At 46.4% G+C, this 20,447-nt stretch overlaps 1 protein-coding gene across 1 annotated transcript; it reads left to right on the plus strand.

The window, feature by feature from the left end:
• Window positions 1-4,835: 4,835 nt before the first annotated feature.
• LOC306922167 (N-acetylaspartate synthetase-like) lies at window positions 4,836-17,748 on the plus strand (the record flags this gene model as incomplete). The annotated part of the gene is made up of 3 exons (XM_079499563.1): window positions 4,836-5,073; window positions 15,696-15,860; window positions 17,246-17,748. 3 exons carry the CDS (start codon window positions 4,836-4,838, stop codon window positions 17,746-17,748), a joined length of 906 nt encoding a protein of 301 aa, XP_079355689.1.
• Between the last annotated feature and the right edge of the window lie 2,699 nt (window positions 17,749-20,447).

A 20,447-nucleotide genomic window follows, 5' to 3' on the forward strand; every position in this document is an offset into this window, starting at 1 on the left:
CAGTTTTCTGCAAAACCCTATATGTTTCTATGTCAGCGTTTTTCAAAATATTTCATGTCAAGGACCCCCAAAAAATTATATGTAATCGGCCGCCGACCCCCCATCTGAAAATATGTTGTTCCAGGGACCTCCCCGGAAGCAAACATTTGAGTTAAAAACGTTCGCTCTGAAAGAATATATATTCAAAGATTTGCGCCATATTTTCACGATTTTTCAAAAATAGCAGACCTACGAGCTTGTAGATTATGTTGCATTATGTTATACTTTAGCTATTTTTCAACAGCTAAAGTATAACATATAACGCTTAAAACACCAAAAGGGGTTCCCGTGCAGAATGCGATAATCTAATCACCAGCCATGCACAATGGGAGTCACTGGAGATGAGCGGTGGTGGTGGAGGTGGTGAGACACACAGTAGGCAAGACAACTCTGTTATGAATAGATGAATATTAAAACCTCATGCACCGCCCCCCATGTTTGTTCATGCTAGAAAGACAGTGAGAGAGAGGGAGGAGGGGGGGGGCTGGGGTGGGGTGGGGGGGGGAGACAGACAGCCAAGAGCGGGTTCCGTTGAGGTAGTTACGTCAATAGAATTTCACAAGTTTCCTCCACATTGTGAGAGAGAGTCACATTTTCACAGCTCATGCAAAACACAATGACTGTATAGCCCTCCTCACTGAATCACTCAATGCATCTCCACCCACAGCCAACTGTTGCAACGCACGCACGCACGCACGCACGCACGCACGCACGCACACATGCACACACACACACACACACACACACACCCCTCTATTTTTCACAGGGGTCTGTCTATACTACACCATATCTCTTGGCTGAAAATAGTCAATCTACAAGCTTGTAGATCTGCTATACTTCACTGAATGTGTGCACCCCAGAATAGGGACCCTAGAAGTTTTTTTCTTTCTGTGAAAAACAATATAAAAAAAACCCAAAAGAAAACATTTTCACACATCCATCTTTTCAAAGCCTCATTGATGTTATCTGCCTAACATAACTCTTAAGGTCATTTCAGATGGGCAGCGATTAATAACACGGCTAGTAATTCATTTTTAATGCAGTTTTTCTTTGTACGCACGGAGAGGTCAAGGGGCGACAACACATGACGGCCACGCTACACCAGGCTTTTCTCGCACGTTTCTCGCGCGTTTTCTCCCGCGCGTCTATATATAGACTTGTCTAAATATAGACAAGTCTAAATTTTAGACGTCTATTAGACTAAAACATGCTCAGTGGGGGCCTGGGCCGTGGCTCAGTGGTCCAGGCACCTTGGCTGGTAATCCAGTCTGGCAGTGTGCCGCGGGTTCGACTCCCGATCCCGACGGCCTTTACTGCATGTCTTCCCCCCCCCCCCATCTCTCTCCCCATTTCCTGTCAGCCTACTGTCTGTCCCTCCATAAACAAATTAATAAAATAAAGGTGAAAGCCACAAAAAAAAAAAAAAGCTCAGTGGGAACGCCTGCGTCACACGTACGGCGTACACTCCCCGTCTGAAAAGGACCTTTAGAATTAAATCGAGTCTGAATTTCACCTCGCCATGTTCTCCATGTTATTGTTGGGAGTCTTCTATTCACCTCTGCACTGTGGGCTTCAGCGTATGAGCTTGAAAAGAGAGAATGTCTCATTCAGTTCATGCTGTATAATGTACTTATGTACTCACCAGGCACCGGAGTGACGTGCTGAACTGACTCACTTCCTGTTCTGTCTCTGACCATCCATGTCTGTCGGTCATTCTTCCTGGAGAACACGTTTCATTCAATGCTCGGCTAATAAACTGATTCATGCTGGCATTCGTTGCTGTCGGGAGGAAACCTCATAACTACATTTTTGAGGCTTTTGATTTTCTTTGGCATAAATCAGTGCTATTGAACAAGCTTTACGTCTGTGTGTTGTTTCGAAAATATTGAACCAATGGAAAGTAGGAAAAAGTGCTTTGGACAGAACCTCTTAACTCCATTGGACCCTCAAAATGTCTGCTAAAGCAGTTAACTCCACCACCTCTCCCCCTCTCATGGAAGTAATTGACAATATATAAAGTTACAACACCAACTTTGATGAGGCTGTATTGCTTTGTTTTAAAAAATATAAGGTTTTCTTAATTTCCTGAAAATGTTATATTTTTAATTTCCTGAAAAATGAACATTTTGGAGTTATGAGGTTTCCTCCCGACAGCAGAGATATATGGGCTCCATTTTCGTCACCGCTAAACCCCTTATCCCTAAACTTCTTTGCCTTTTTTGTACTATTTTGCAAAACATTTTTGAATAGTTAAAATGGCTAGTCTACAAGCTCACAACGTGTCAATGTAGATTGGCTAGTTGAACTATTGAAAAATGTTTTGCAAAATAGTAAAAAAAGGCAAAGAAGTTTAGGGATAAGTGGTTTAGCGGTGACGAAAATGGAGCCCTATAGTCTCCTTCACACCGAGTGAGACCTGTAAATGGAGCCCTATAGTCTCCTTCACACCGAGTGAGACCTGTAAATGGAGCCCTATAGTCTCCTTCACACCGAGTGAGACCTGTAAATGGAGCCCTATAGTCTCCTTCACACCGAGTGAGACCTGTAAATGGAGCCCTAGGCCCTTTTTGAAACTAGCTCCTCGCCACTCGCCCTACACACTTCCACTTGGTTTGAGCATAGATATATAAATAATAGAGATGTTCCTGGGATTCCCATCCCATCCAGTGCCGTCTCTATGATTTATATATCTATGCTCAAACCAAGTGGAAGTGTGTAGGGCAAGTGGCAAGGAGCTAGTTTCAAAAAGGGGGCTATAGTCTCCTTCACACCAAGTGAGACCTGTAAATGGAGCCCTATAGTCTCCTTCACACTGAGTGAGACCTGTAAATGGAGCCCTATAGTCTCCTTCACACCGAGTGAGACCTGTAAATGGAGCCCTATAGTCTCCTTCACACCGAGTGAGACCTGTAAATGGAGCCCTATAGTCTCCTTCACACCGAGTGAGACCTGTAAATGGAGCCCTATAGTCTCCTTCACACCGAGTGAGACCTGTAAATGAGGCCTGTCATTGAATTCCTGTTCGGGTTCCTCCTCTTCTCTTTCATTCATTCCATTTTCTTTGATTCGTTATAAGGTCGCGCTCTTCCAACAGGGATGTAATTATGTGACATATTAAAGAGAGCTGAACAGAAGTAGGTCGCCGTGATGAGAGAGCATCAAAAAGACTTCATAGAATGCTCTCTTGATGTAGAGACACACACTGTGCAAGTGTTGCTAGTGTGACACACAAGCACACACACACTGCATGTGTGTGTGTACGTGCGTATGCGTGCGTGCGTGCGTGTGCACGTGCACGTGCGCGTGTGTACACATGCACATTTTTTGCCATTCTCGTAAACACATGCTTACACACTCGCAAGGGTATGTGAAAAACATCCACACTCCCAAACACAAATTAAGTCAGAGGAGAGTATAGAGGGAAATTAAGGTGGGAATTAAGATAAGAGATTTCCTCAGTGAGAGAATGAATAATTACAACAACTTGCCATGATTTATTTGATACCACAGACAACAATAATATAATGAAAATACTGATGCTAAAGACATTCCAAAACGAACAGCGTCCTCAGTGTTATGATACAAGCCCATGCACAGTACATCTTAGTCTATGTACTTGAACTTGAGATACAGTGTACTTGATATGTATTGTGTACTGCCGGTACTGTAGCATACTTTATAGATAGGCTACGAGAGACATCTAGGCGACAGCAAGGTCAGCCTTGCTGCAGTATAGGCACGTTCTTCTGTCTCATATCTTATTGTTACGTCATTATGATCCAGCACTATATATGTTTCCTGTTTGTGTAATAAACTTTGTGAACCTTAGCGTGATACTGTCTCGTGTCTCGTTAATTTGTTCTCCCGGGTACCCGCCGGCCGCCGCCGCAGTCGCCGTACAAAAGGAATACTTCAACAGGATTGTCACACACCACCCAGCCTGCACACACTACCTGTCTGTCAGAACCAGACGAGGGTCCAGTATTTAGATTACAACACTCAGAAGGCAACGGGAGACTGACCCCGATCCCATGAATTGAATTCCCATTACACTGTCCAGTAAATTATTGTAATAATAATTATTATGGTAAATGATATAGGTTTAAATTAATATTGACGTAGTTTCTTATGTATAGCTTTTTGTATAGGACCATCAAATCATGTCACCATGTCCTGTTTTGAGCTTTTAGATCAGCTATTTTTGCTACGACAGTAATATGCAATGTGGCCCCTCTGGAGTGAGTGTGGAACTATATAGTGGGCCCCTCTCCATCGTCAAAGTTGCCCACCCCTGGACTAGAGTCTTGTGGGAACAACAAACCACCACCTTTAACCTGAATCTCAATCAGTGGCTTCTCCATTGTTTGGCTGTGTTATCATGGCTTACAGTAAAGAGAATCAATGTATACTGATTAACATTAACATTAACATAACATGACCAGATGAACTCCTGTTGATTCTTTATCTGCTTCTGTCCTTGCTCTATAGCAGTGGTAAAGAACCTTTTTCAAGCCCAAGAGCCCATTTTATTCCCAATTGTAAGCCATGATCTACCACTAAAATGTGTTTTAAAACACTTTTTTTGCAATTTCCACTCCCCACTCTGTCTGGTCTCCTGCAATAGATCCCTCCCCACTCTGTCTGGCCTCCTGCAAACATCAGCTGTGGAATATTATCTGCAGAGAGACGTGGTCTCTTACTGACAAGACAGACGTGCAAAAAAAACATTTCCAATTTAATGTTCAAAGGTTATAGACATTAAGGTATAATATATGAAGATCAAAAGGTTATTCGTCATGGAGGGAAAAGAACAGAGGGTACTTCTGGGAGGACAAAACAAATGTGACAGCAGCACCGAACCCCAACCCGAACCCGAACCCAAAGCTGCCGTTTTCGTACGCAAGTTTGAAGCGGACGATGATCCCGAGGTGCAGCGCATCTTCCACGAGGGGCTGATGGAGATGGTCGAGGACACGGCCTTCCGGGGGCTCAGACACCACCCCGAGAGCCTGCTGCTCTACGCCGTTATGACAAGTAAGGATTTCATTATGTGTAACCAAAACGCATTCTGGGCGTGGGCGGGAACACACTTTTGGTGTTCTATAAGCATTATGTTATACTTCAGCAGATCTACAAGCTCGTAGCGCGGCAGCGAGTGCCGCGCTACAAGCTTGTAGATCGGCTATTTTTTGAAAAATCGTGTGTGGCGCAATTCTTTGAATATATATTCTTTCACAGCAAACGTTTTTAACTGAAATCTTTGCTTCTGGGAGGTCCCTGGGATGAAATATTTTCAGATGTGGGGGACGGCGGCCAAATAAAATATGTATAATTTTTGGGGTCCTTGACATGCAAAAGTCTGAGCACCACTAATATAGAAACATACAAAGTTTTTATATTGTAAAAACATTATATTGTTATAGTATAGTCATTGTATAATCTTAACAGAATTGATAACTAGGCTACAGTAACACTTTTCTCCTCAGATAGTCAATGTATCTTCCTGTTATTAAGTTAAGTTATTCGCTCATACTATAAGACAGGGGTTTTCAACAGGTGGTCCGTGGATGGACCACTGGTGGTCCCTGGAAGTATTGCATGTGGTTCTTGACCATGCATTTAGTAATGTAGGATTTGTTAAAAATGTCATCCCACTAGTTGAGAAACAGTGAACTGAATGACCCGGTGAAAAAAAAAAGATTCCCGAGCGCGGCACGGCTGCGGCTCACCGCTCCAAGAGATGGGTCAAATGCGGAGAACAGATTTCACCGCGGTAACGTGTGTGACAAATCGTACGACTTTGACTTTGACCTATATGATGGCCGTCCATGTAGTCATTTACTGACAAGTTTGGAGGTCAAGAAATTCAACAGAAAAAGGGAGTTTATTTGTTTATTTGAAAAGGATCCCCATTAGCTGATGCCATGGCAGTCAGCTAGTCTTCATGGGGTCCACACACCATTAGCTGATGCCATGGCAGTCAGATAGTCTTCCTGGGGTCCACACACCATTAGCTGATGCCATGGCAGTCAGCTAGTCTTCATGGGGTCCACACACCATTAGCTGATGCCATGGCAGTCAGCTAGTCTTCATGGGGTCCACACACCATTAGCTGATGCCATGGCAGTCAGATAGTCTTCCTGGGGTCCACACACCATTAGCTGATGCCATGGCAGTCAGCTAGTCTTCATGGGGTCCACACACCATTAGCTGATGCCATGGCAGTCAGATAGTCTTCATGGGGTCCACACACCATTAGCTGATGCCATGGCAGTCAGCTAGTCTTCCTGGGGTCCACACACCATTAGCTGATGCCATGGCAGTCAGATAGTCTTCCTGGGGTCCACACACCATTAGCTGATGCCATGGCAGTCAGATAGTCTTCCTGGGGTCCACACACCATTAGCTGGTGCCATGGCAGTCAGCTAGTCTTCATGGGGTCCACACACCATTAGCTGATGCCATGGCAGTCAGATAGTCTTCCTGGGGTCCACACACCATTAGCTGATGCCATGGCAGTCAGCTAGTCTTCATGGGGTCCACACACCATTAGTTGATGCCATGGCAGTCAGATAGTCTTCCTGGGGTCCACACACCATTAGCTGATGCCATGGCAGTCAGCTAGTCTTCATGGGGTCCACACACCATTAGCTGATGCCATGGCAGTCAGATAGTCTTCCTGGGGTCCACACACCATTAGCTGATGCCATGGCAGTCAGCTAGTCTTCATGGGGTCCACACACCATTAGCTGATGCCATGGCAGTCAGATAGTCTTCCTGGGGTCCACCAAGGACTGTCTAAAGAGGACAGGACGCGAAGACCGTACGGGCGACGCCATGTTGCTTATGGTGCTCCATGGAAGGAAAGAAACATGCGCAATGGGCTATATGCAGCCAACACTTCCGCGTTCAGCTTCCTTGGTCTCAACTGCGCATGTTTCTTTCCTTCCATGGAGCACCATAAGCAACATGGCGTCGCCCGTACGGTCTTCGCGTCTCGTCCTCTTTAGACAGTCCTTGGGGTCCACCTAGGACAAATAAAGAGGATAGTGCACAGAGGTGCGGCCCACTCTCCTGCGGGAGGTTTGCACATGTGCAGTGTAAACAGGAACTGCGATGATGGAGTGTTCCAGCAGAGGTGCTAGATAGAAAGCTCATAACTTGTGATGTAAATAATGAGATCCAGAACAGTTGAGAACTAGAAAAAGTGCCCCTCGGGGCACAGGTCTCCACCAGGGCAGGTCAGGTTGTGGCCTCCTGGTGGCGCTAAAATAGGCCAATGTGAAAAGGGTACAATTTCTTCTTACGACTTGGATGGCAATTGGATGATTTGAGGCATTTTGTTCCAAAAATGTGTTTTGCAAAAATCCACCTGTTGGTGGCGCTATAACAGGCCAATGTGAAAAGGTGGGATATATTCCTCAGCCTAGTAGGAACGTCTGTGAAAGATTTCACGTAAATTGCGCGCTGCGTTCATGATTTGAGGCTTTTTGTTCAAATCGGGCCAATCCTGCACATTTTGAAAGTCACTGTTAGCCAATCAGGATGGAATATGCAATACCGGACTGATCTGACTTGATCACATGACTATAGAGATACTGTGTAACGATTTGCGGGATTTTTGGACAAAATATGGAGGAGTAATATCCAAAAATGTGTTTTACAAAAGTCGGCCTCCTGGTGGCGCTATAACAGGCCGTTCTGGAAAATGTGGGGCCAACGGTGCCGGAGATTAGCTGGTAACAGACGGACGGAAGGACACACACACGGGGACACACACACACACACGGACGGAGTGCAAAACATACTCTCTCCCCATGCCTTCGGCCTGGTGGAGACAATTAAACAGCAGTCACCCTTCCCTTTTCAAATGTTTTATATCATCCACAGCACTTGAATGAACAGTATCCATGTTCCTTTGTCATTTCACAAAAATACAAGTTTGACACATGTAGCCTACTAAAGAACATGGAAAATCCACAAAAGAAAATATACAAAAACATTAACATTTAGTAAATGTACTTGTCTTTTATCTTTCAGTCTGTTATACACAACATTTTTTCCACAGTTATGAAATTGATATACTTTTTAAGTATATACTTAAATATTAATATTAATATTAAGTATATACTGTCTCGTGTCGCGATATTCTTCTCCCGGGCCCGCCGCCGCAGTCGCCATACCAAAAGAATAATTTAACCGGATTATCACACACCACCCAGAACCACACACTACCAGTCTGTCAGAACCAGACACCACCCAGAACCACACACTACCAGTCTGTCAGAACCAGACACCACCCAGAACCACACACTACCAGTCTGTCAGAACCAGACACCACCCAGAACCACACACTACCAGTCTGTCAGAACCAGACACCACCCAGCCTGCACACACTACCAGTCTGTCAGAACCAGACACCACCCAGAACCACACACTACCAGTCTGTCAGAACCAGACACCACCCAGAACCACACACTACCAGTCTGTCAGAACCAGACACCACCCAGCCTGCACACACTACCAGTCTGTCAGAACCAGACACCACCCAGCCTGCACACACTACCAGTCTGTCAGAACCAGACACCACCCAGCCTGCACACACTACCAGTCTGTCAGAACCAGACACCACCCAGCCTGCACACACTACCACTCTGTCAGAACCAGACACCACCCAGCCTGCACACACTACCAGTCTGTCAGAACCAGACACCACCCAGCCTGCACACACTACCAGTCTGTCAGAACCAGACACCACCCAGAACCACACACTACCAGTCTGTCAGAACCAGACACCACCCAGAACCACACACTACCAGTCTGTCAGAACCAGACACCACCCAGCCTGCACACACTACCAGTCTGTCAGAACCAGACACCACCCAGCCTGCACACACTACCAGTCTGTCAGAACCAGACACCACCCAGCCTGCACACACTACCAGTCTGTCAGAACCAGACACCACCCAGCCTGCACACACTACCAGTCTGTCAGAACCACACACCACCCAGCCTGCACACACTACCTGTCTGTCAGAACCAGACACCACCCAGCCTGCACACACTACCAGTCTGTCAGAACCAGACACCACCCAGCCTGCACACACTACCAGTCTGTCAGAACCAGACACCACCCAGCCTGCACACACTACCAGTCTGTCAGAACCAGACACCACCCAGCCTGCACACACTACCTGTCTGTCAGAACCAGACACCACCCAGCCTGCACACACTACCAGTCTGTCAGAACCAGACACCACCCAGCCTGCACACACTACCAGTCTGTCAGAACCAGACACCACCCAGCCTGCACACACAAGGTTCAAGGTTATTTATTAGTGTCCCCGAACGGCAATTGGTTTTACAGCAGGTCATAAGGCTTGAAACACATATACAATACATCAATCAAACCAAACTTATTGCTGCTGGTCGCTGCGTGCGCTGCGCCCGGCCTACTTGCATCTTCAGAAGAAAAAAGAAAGCGATGGGGGGATAGGGGGGGGTGGGGTGGGGGGGGGGGGGGGGGGGTAGGAAGACATTAGCCTGGTTAATAAACCAGACCGAATCAGCCGTTGGCAAAAAAAAGTTGCCTACCAGCGGATTTCGGTCTGGCGAGGCTCAGTAGCACGCCTCTTTCCTACAATCGAGAACAGGTCGGACCAATCGGGACACGGTATGCAATATGGGCGGGCTTTGGTACAGTGACGTTCAATGCTTGAGACTTTTGACTGACAGTAGCTCTGACCAATTGCGTCAAAGAGAGAATGTTTGAACCCGCCCCCCGGGAAATGAAATCCAAGTGGAGCCAGCCCAGACTGATATACCGCGACAGTGTTGTGTGATATTAGTCTGGCTTATTAGCCAGGCTAGGAAGACATCACATCACATTACAATTATCATTGTATAGTGCAGGCACAGAATGTACTTGGGTGGGGAGGATATGGGGGGGGGGGGGTGTGGTTGGGGTCGCAAGGGCTTGGGCCAGGCACCAAAAAAGCTCTCTTCCTACGCATACCATCGAAAGGGTTGAGCTGCGTGGGGGGAGGAAAAAAAGATAACCTAGCTGGAGCAGGGGGGGGGGGGGGGGGGGGGGGGGGGGGGTAGAAGGCGGCTGTATGTGTAGACATGTGTGTCCATGAGAAAAAGTTCGGTGGAATAGTTCATTTCCCATGTGTTTGTGTAAGTGTGTTCCTGGCATATCTTCCGAAGGTCATGATGTCACGTTGCCTCAAAGTCCTGCGTTATCATGGCGGGTTCAGTGGAAACTAACACGGCCCAGTCTGAAGACACAACAGGTGTCAGGGAGGAGGGAGGGTGGGGGTTGAGGTGTGGGGGGGAGGCAGAGGATTCTTTTCTTGCGCTGTCTGTTCGTGTGGAGATTGTCAATGGGGGGGAAATCCAGATTCGTTTTTAGAGCGAGGGATATAGCAATATGGCTATTTCTCCTCTCTGTCCGTTATGGCTCTCTGTCCGTCATGTCTCTCTGCAGGGCGCTGACCTTTTCCAAGATCGTGTCCATCTTCTGATGTAACTCCCCAAGTGCCCTGCCCAGCTCGGCCACGGCAGGCAGCATAGGGGCTCCGTTCAGCGCTGCCACTTTTCCAATTCTTCGATACACAAGACTAGTGCACAGCCCGATCAGCAGAAATCCTGTCACCGTAAATCCAAATAGATATACCTCTTCTACGCTGATAATCTCCATGCACATTACACGCCAAGTCTTGTAGTCTTGGGTATAACTTGCGGGTGAAGATCCATCAGGGTATTGAGCGGGCTCTCCAGAACCCAATTTACATGGAAAAATGTTGTCTATCACGCACAGAGACCAGCACACTAATTCCATGAATAGTTCCATGTTTTGGTAGTTTCAGGGGTTTCGAAGAGACAGTGTAGAAGAGAAGTTCTGGGCAGACAGGAGTAGAGGGAGTAGAGGGAGAGAGAAAAAGAATGCGACCACCCTCATCAAGAGGCAAGCAAGGTCTGTCAGAACCAGACACCACCCAGCCTGCACACACTACCAGTCTGTCAGAACCACACACCATCCAGAACCACACACTACCAGTCTGTCAGAACCAGACACCACCCAGAACCACACACTACCAGTCTGTCAGAACCAGACACCACCCAGAACCACACACTACCAGTCTGTCAGAACCACACACCATCCAGAACCACACACTACCAGTCTGTCAGAACCAGACACCACCCAGCCTGCACACACTACCAGTCTGTCAGAACCACACACCACCCAGCCTGCACACACTACCAGTCTGTCAGAACCACACACCACCCAGCCTGCACACACTACCAGTCTGTCAGAACCACACACCACCCAGCCTGCACACACTACCAGTCTGTCAGAACCAGACACCACCCAGCCTCCACACACTACCAGTCTGTCAAAACCACACACCACCCAGCATGCACACACTACCAGTCTGTCAGAACCAGACACCACCCAGCCTGCACACACTACCAGTCTGTCAGAACCAGACACCACCCAACCTGCACACACTACCAGTCTGTCAGAACCACACACCATCCAGAACCACACACTACCAGTCTGTCAGAACCAGACACCACCCAGAACCACACACTACCAGTCTGTCAGAACCAGACACCACCCAGAACCACACACTACCAGTCTGTCAGAACCACACACCATCCAGAACCACACACTACCAGTCTGTCAGAACCAGACACCACCCAGAACCACACACTACCAGTCTGTCAGAACCAGACACCACCCAGCCTGCACACACTACCAGTCTGTCAGAACCACACACTACCAGTCTGTCAGAACCAGACACCACCCAGCCTGCACACACTACCAGTCTGTCAGAACCACACACTACCAGTCTGTCAGAACCAGACACCACCCTGCCTGCACACACTACCAGTCTGTCAGAACCACACACTACCAGTCTGTCAGAACCACACACCACCCAGCCTGCACACACTACCAGTCTGTCAGAACCACACACTACCAGTCTGTCAGAACCAGACACCACCCAGCCTGCACACACTACCAGTCTGTCAGAACCACACACCACCCAGCCTGCACACACTACCAGTCTGTCAGAACCAGACACCACCCAGCCTGCACACACTACCAGTCTGTCAGAACCACACACTACCAGTCTGTCAGAACCAGACACCACCCTGCCTGCACACACTACCAGTCTGTCAGAACCACACACTACCAGTCTGTCAGAACCACACACCACCCAGCCTGCACACACTACCAGTCTGTCAGAACCACACACTACCAGTCTGTCAGAACCAGACACCACCCAGCCTGCACACACTACCAGTCTGTCAGAACCAGACACCACCCAGCCTGCACACACTACCAGTCTGTCAGAACCACACACCACCCAGCCTGCACACACTACCAGTCTGTCAGAACCAGACACCACCCAGCCTGCACACACTACCAGTCTGTCAGAACCACACACTACCCAGCCTGCACACACTACCAGTCTGTCAGAACCAGAAACCACCCAGCCTGCACAGACTACCAGTCTGTCAGAACCAGACACCACCCAGCCTGCACACACTACCAGTCTGTCAGAACCACACACTACCAGTCTGTCAGAACCAGACACCACCCTGCCTGCACACACTACCAGTCTGTCAGAACCACACACCACCCAGCCTGCACACACTACCAGTCTGTCAGAACCACACACCACCCAGCCTGCACACACTACCAGTCTGTCAGAACCAGACGAGGGTCCAGTTTAGAGAACACAACAATCAGTATATACACAATTAAATAACATACATCAATTCTCAATTACGTATAAAACAGATTAAAACAAACACTAGTATAGAATAACTATAAATATATTTAGCCTAAAGTTGCTCTTTCAACTGGTCATTCAAGTAAATAACTCTTTACCTTTGTCAAGTGCTAACTAATCTATAGCTCTATAAATTACTGTTTTTTTCATTGAGTGTGTTTGAACTAGGTACAGCGATATGCCCATTCACAGCATGCCTTGTATTGTGGGTGTGTATATCGTGACAATAATCTATTTGTTCAAACAAAAACCAAGGCATCTTTGACTTAATAACACAAAAGTAAAAATGTGGCCAAACTTGAGGAAATTCTTTGCTCAATCGTGAGCCATGAGAGGCTGGAGTGTATATTTACAGTACTAGTTCTTATAGAACAACCCAGAACAAGTCTGGCTGCCCTATTTTGTGCAACCTGTTATTTAGCTAGATTCATTTAATCATTTTAGACGTACAGTAGATGACCATACAGTTGAACAACAATCCAAGTGACACACAACTAATGATTTACAAACTTGACCCATGATGTCAGAATGAACATAAGGCCGCACTCAGACCTTTACTGCCTTGCTGTATGCTTGTTGGATGAATGTTGTGTAGTGTCATGGCCGCCCCAATGCATTTCCAATGGAAGTCACATGGTTTGTAGTCCACATTTTGGACTACAAGCTGTTGTATGGCTTTCGGCTGTGTTTCGACTGCGCCCCTCCCCCTCATACAACACAAATGTTGTGTCAAACCATGTGACTCCCATTGGAAATGCATTGGGGCGGCCATGACACTACACAACATTCATCCAACAAGCATACAGCAATGCAGTACAGGTCTGAGTGAGGCCTATGATTGACACTTGTCTTGTCTTGTGACTGCAATACCTCTGCCCATTTTGCTGACTATTGTATGGAGTAAGAATCTCAAGAGGGGGAAGTTCACCGGAATGACTGGATGATTCATTATTATTAGGAATTTATTAGTAGTCAATGGACCATTGGTTGAGAAACAGTGGGGTGTATAGGCTACACACGGGATGCATAGCAAGGGTTACAAAAGCATTAATCTTAGCCCATGGGCCTCACTCAGACCTTTGCAGCATTGCTGCATGCTTGCTGTATGAATGTTGTAAGTGTCATGGCCGCCCCAATGCATTTCCAATGGAAGTCACATGGTTTGAGGACTACATTTTGGACTACAAGCTGCTGTATGGCTTTCGGCTGTGTTTCGACTGCGCCCCTCCCCCTCATACAACACAAATGTTGTGTCAGACCCATGTGACTCCCATTGGAAATGCATTGGGGCAAGCTGTGTCACACCCTTTGTATACAGCAAGCACAGAGCAATCTGCAGCGACCGTGTGAGTGAGGCCTATGAATCTTGTACTTTTACTTCACTACAATCATTTGAAAACTTTAGTTACTAGAAAACATACATTAACCACTTCAACCCTATACATTTCGGCCATTTGAAAATAGCAGATCTACAAGCTCACAATGCGTTGCAACGCGACGCATTGTGAGCTTGTAGATCTGCTATTTTCAATAGATTTTGTACACATTTTGACATTCTGGGGACATTCTGAATGGGACATTCTGCAATATGAGTACTAGTACTTTAAGTAAATTTTATTGCCGATACTTTTGTACTTTTACTTAAGTACATTTTCAATTCCGTACTTTTACTTTTACTACACGCCACCCTTGAAAAACGAAATGAGCCCGAAAAGTTTCCCGACCCCTGATGATACAGTATAGTGGAATGTTCTCTGGGTTCAGCATCCGTCTCAGACCTTTATAGGATGAGTCTGTGTTTTTGTTAAAGACTAAACGATTGACTATAGACTAAAACTAAATGGAGTGTTGATTTAGTCTTGATTTAGTCAAAAATTAACACTGCTTTATTGGCATGAGAAAATATCATGCGTTTACATTGCCAACAGAACAGAGGGAAACCTAACTTTAGAAAAACCATAAGAATTGTGCGTTTTACTGTCAGAGATAGTTAGCCTATACCATACACACATAGCTTGGGATAAACCTTTGCTGCTTTTCAAAAGCGTTGTTTGTATGTACAGTCAGTTTTTCTATTTTTCCCCAGGCATTCAGGCGTTGCAGACGCTCTTAATCTAGATCGACATACAGTAAGCAAGGAAAACACCAGGTAAATAGAGATAGTAATCTAGTATCAGAGCTAAACCAAGAACCTCTCATCAGTCTAAACAGTAGAATATCCAATAAATCTATTTCTATGTGACGAGGTCACTCCATGCAGACAGTGCAGGAATTCACTCAATAATTGCGCTCGCACGCACGCACGCACACGCACACACACGCACACGCGCACGCGCACGCACACACACACACACACACACAAACACACACACACACACACACACACACACACACACACACACACACACACACACACACACACACACACACACACACACACACACACACACACACACACACACACACACACACACCTCGTGCGACTTTGGCTCAAGAGGTAGAGCAGGTCGTCCAATGATCCTTGGGTCGGCGGTTCGAATCCCGGCTCCTCCTGTCTACATGTCGAAGTGTCCTTGGGCAAGACACTGAACCCCAAATTGCTCCCGATGTGCTGGTTGGCACCTTGCATGGCTTCCGCCGCAATAGGTGTATGAATGTGTGTGTGAATGGGTGAATGTAATGCACAATCTATGTAAAGCGCCTTGGATAAAGGCGCTATATAAATGCACCATTTACCATTTATTATACCACACACACGATGGGTATGTGCAAAACATGCACATACCCCACATGTTTGCATACATAGAGTAGAGTGTATAAACAGATAAATGTTACGTCTTCCTCTTGCAGCGGTGTGTTTTGTCGTCACCGCGTCATGGCTGATGGCGGGCCTCGTCCCGCCTGCCGTCCTGTGTGCGAGGTATTTCTGCAGCCGTCGAGTGGCCCACCGTTACCTGGAGCACGCCAGGAGGGGAGATATGGCCGACATCGAGGCGTTCTACATCAAATCACCAGGTACAACCTAGTCTCTCGTAGCCAGACTACTATTGCGCAATCTCCGAATGCTATATACAGTAGAGTCTGGAACTACAGCTCCCGAAATCCGAGTAAACTGTTTGTCAAAAATATTTAAAAATGTCTTTAGAGCTTATGCTTTTCTTTTCCATTTCTGCTAAGCAGCAAGTTATAGGCTACTGTATGTGTAGGTGATTTCTATTTATATTGTATCCTGTAAAGACGAAACGGAAGTGGGGAGGAGGCTCCACTTCCGCTTTATATTTTACTCATGGTCAGAGCTTCCATTGTTCCAGACTGTATGGGCAGTATAGGGCAGTATTATGCGTGTCTTAAGTACCAGGTCTTATTACCTAAATTAAGACCTGGAGGCGTGATCAATGCCATTTGGCTATTCTGAGTGGCCAAACAGCATTGACCACGCCTCCAGGTCTTAAGTTAAGTCATAAGACCTGGTACTTAAGACATGCATAATACTGCCCTATGACTCATACAGTCTGGAACAACAGACTGTATGAGTCATACAGTCTGGAACAACATGACGGAAGCATTTGAACATTGCGAGATCATGCAACAGTCTCTAAACACAGGACTAGGTACAACCAGGTTGTTTGACAACAATATCCACTGAACATACATTTTTACATTATATTCACTGTAGCTTGAACACGGTATAGACTAGACTAGTTAATTGAAACATCACTTATAGAGTAGGCTATAGTTTAGTTCCATTCAATTTTAATAAGAAGACCAATACTGGGCTGGCCATACTGACCAGGTTAAAAAAACCAAAGGAGGATCTCCTTTTACATTTACGAGGTTTTAATCCTTCCTACTATATAGTGTGCTGACCATTATAAGGAGTTCCTCCCTAGTCCCCAGTTAACCCCTGGGTTAAAAAAAAAATCACACCCGTGTGAACTGAGTGGTGCAAGGTCTTATATAGCCTGATCAGCTGTGGTCTGACGTAATGTCAGTGACCATGGTAACCATGCTCACCTGTGCACGGACACGTACACAGGTACACAAACATACAGACAAAGCTGGTTGTTGGAGTGGTTTGCACCACTCAAAAAGACGTAGGTTTCGTTTTTGGCTATAGGTGGCCCAGCCGTCATCCAATCAGGATATAGAGAGGGGCCTTCCGCCAATCATGATCGAGTGGGGACGTGCTGTTGGCCTGTCGCGTGTCCCCCCCACTGTAGTGCGTGCGTGTGCACATCTTGTTACCGGGGCGGACCAGGGTTTTTTTTCCAAATCACTGAATTCTCCTTTAACTCAGTTATTTTGAAAGCCCTAACCAAACCCATGAGTTTATAACTACATGTCTTCTTCATCTCTTCAGCTGTTGTACTATAACTCCGTTTTTTTTCCCCCCACGTCAGACTGCTGCATGTGGGTAGCCGTATGGGAGGGGAGCGTCGTGGGCACCGTCGCGGCCGTAGGCGACCCGAAGAGGAGCGTCGTGGGCACCGTCGCGGCCGTAGGCGACCCGAAGAGGAGCGTCGTGGGCACCGTCGCGGCCGTAGGCGACCCGAAGAGGAGCGGCGGCGGCCATCTGGAGTTGTGCCGCATGTCCGTGGACCGGCGCCATCGGCACCGGGGCGTCGGCGGGGCGCTGGGGCGCGCCGTCCTGGAGTTCGCCGCGGCCCGCGGGTACTCGTCCGTGGTCCTGGGCACCACGGCGTATTCGCCGTCCGCGCACAAGCTCTACCGGCGGTTGGGCTTCCGACGCGTCGGCGAGGTCAGGGGTCACGACGTCAAGGGACACGACAGACCGTCGATGCTGGAACGGATGTTCTACCGCGTCTCTCATCACCTGTATTCCCTAGATGTCCTGGACATAACTCCTCACCCTAGATGTGCTGGCCATAACTCCTCACCCTAGATGTGCTGGCCATAACTCCTCACCCTAGATGTCCTGGACATAACTCCTCACCCTAGATGTGCTGGCCATAACTCCTCACCCTAGATGTCCTGGACATAACTCCTCACCCTAGATGTGCTGGCCATAACTCCGGGGACCCCCCAGGGGTCCTTGAGAGAGTTCCAGGGGGTCCCCAGCTAAATTATATTTAGGAACCAAATAATAACAACTTTATTTATATAGCACCTTTCCAAAAACAAGTTTACAAAGTGCTTTACAGATAATAGCAGTAAAAATAGAGTAAAGAATAAAACAAAACAAAAAACATGTAAACACAATTCAAACATTTCATATAAAGGCTGTGCAATAAAGGTGAGTTTTTAACCGTGATTTAAAAGAGGATATTGAGTTTGCCAGCCTGAGATCCTCAGGCAGTGAGTTCCACAGCCGAGGGGCCCGTACAGCAAAGGCCCGGTCGCCTTTTGTAATAAGGCGAGATTTTGGAACCGTCAATAGGGTTTTGCTGGAGGATCTCAGGCAGCGGCCAGGCTTGTAGGGAGTTAATAGATTACAGATGTAAGCAGGTGCTTGATAATTTAGAGCTTTAAAAACAAGTAATAAAATCTTAAAATCAATTCTAAAACTTACAGGTAACCAATGTAGTGTCACAAGGACAGGTGTAATGTGCTCACTTCTCTTTGTGCGGGTCAGTAGCCTAGCAGCTGCATTTTGTATCAGTTGTAGTCTGTGAATGTTCTGTTTACTGATACCTGAATAAAGTGCATTGTAGTAATCTAATCTGGAAGAGATAAAAGCATGGATGACTTTTTCTAGGTCTGAACAAATAAGAAATGGCCTGACCTTAGCTAGTTGTCTCAACTGGACAAAACAGGATTGGACTAGCTTATAGTCACCTGGAAATCAAAGGATAGCTCAGGATCAAACATTACACCTAGGTTTCGGACCTTCGTTTTTTGGTTTCTGGAGAGGGAACCAAGACTGGAGGTAAGATTATTCGCAATTTGTGTGTTTGGGCAGTGAGGGGTAAATATAATTAATTCCGATTTGGACTCATTTAGTTGCAGGAAGTTTCTGGACATCCAATTCTTTAGGTCACTTAGACAGGCCTCGATGCGGGTGATGTCAGAGTGACCAGGCTTTATGGGGACGTATAATTGCGTGTCATCCGCATAACAATGGAAATTTATGTTGTGGTTTCGCATGATTTGACCCAGAGGTAGCATATATATAATAAATAAGATGGGACCTAGTATTGAGCCTTGTGGAACTCCGCATGAGAGAGGGGAAGAAGAGGAGGAGGAGTCACCAAGCGCCACTGAGAAGGATCTATTCGATAAATAGGAGCTTAGCCAGTCCAGAGCTACTCCACTGATTCCAACATCATGTTTCAGGCGGCTGATGAGGACACCATGGTCCACCGTGTCAAACGCAGAACTAAGGTCCAGAAGAATTAAAATAGAGTAAGAGCCTTTGTCGGCCGCCAACAATAAGTCATTTGTGACTTTGACTAAAGCAGTCTCCGTGCTGTGTTGGGCTCGGAAGCCGGATTGAAATTCTTCAAACAGGTAGTTATTTTTCATGTGTGAAATAAGTTGTGTGGAGAGAACTTTTTCTAAAATTTTAGATAAAAATTGCAGCTTGGAGATAGGTCTAACATTGCTTACAATAGAGGGGTCAAGAGGGGGTTTCTTTAAAAGGGGGTAAACGGTGGCATGTTTAAAATAGGAGGGAAAAATACCAGAGGTCAGTGAACAATTTACAATGGCTAAAAGGTGTGGACCAACTGTCTGAAAATAATCTTTTAAAAACCAAGTGGGCATACAGTCAGAGGGGCAGGTGGAGGATTTTGAAAGTGCGACAGTGCGTTCTAAAGTTGACAGGGAGATTTCACTGAAATGTGTTAGAGTTGCAGTTGGGCTTGAAACAACATTACTATCTCTACAATCAGTATTAAAATGCTGTCGAATCTCCACAACCTTGTTTACAAAAAAGTTTAACAATTCTTCACATTTCTCTGGAGAGGGTTTCACTGGCTGACTAGGGGGAGGACTACCGATAACGGAATTTTTGGATTTAAAAAGGATTCGGGGATTATGACCCTCTTTTGCAATTAGGTCTGAGAAATACGAGTGTCTTGCCACCTTGATTGCCGTTTGATATGAAAACATCAATTCCTTTAGGGAGGTGAGGGAGATGGGATTTTTGTCCCTTTTCCATAACCGCTCTGCCTTTCTGCATTGTCTCTTTAGGGACTTTAGTTCCTCATTTAACCACGGCATCATGGCTGGCTTCAAAGTTTTAAATCTGACTGGAGCTATAGTGTCTAAAATGCTTGTGCAAGAACTGTTAAAAGCACTGACACGCTCGTCAACAGAGAGATTATCCTGTTCGTTTCCACTAATAGAAGATGATGAATGATTAAAAAGTTCACAAACACGGGGAATAGAATTTAGAGGCCGGGAAGGTAGGTTTTGGTTCTGGGGGAAAGAAGTGGGACTTGAAAAAACACAGCATTGTGGTCAGAGAGGCTAAAATCAACCATGTTCACATTTTCCACACCGACCCCATGTGAAAGCACAAGGTCCAATGTGTGACCTTTATCATGGCTAGGTTGCTTCACATGTTGGGTTAGGTTAAAAGAGTCTACAAGCTTGAGAAAATCAGAAGAAAATGGGGAGGTCAAAGGGCAACAAACGTGA

The sequence above is a fragment of the Electrona antarctica genome (assembly GCF_951216825.1).
Source record: "Electrona antarctica genome assembly, chromosome: 4".
NCBI lineage: Eukaryota > Metazoa > Chordata > Actinopteri > Myctophiformes > Myctophidae > Electrona > Electrona antarctica.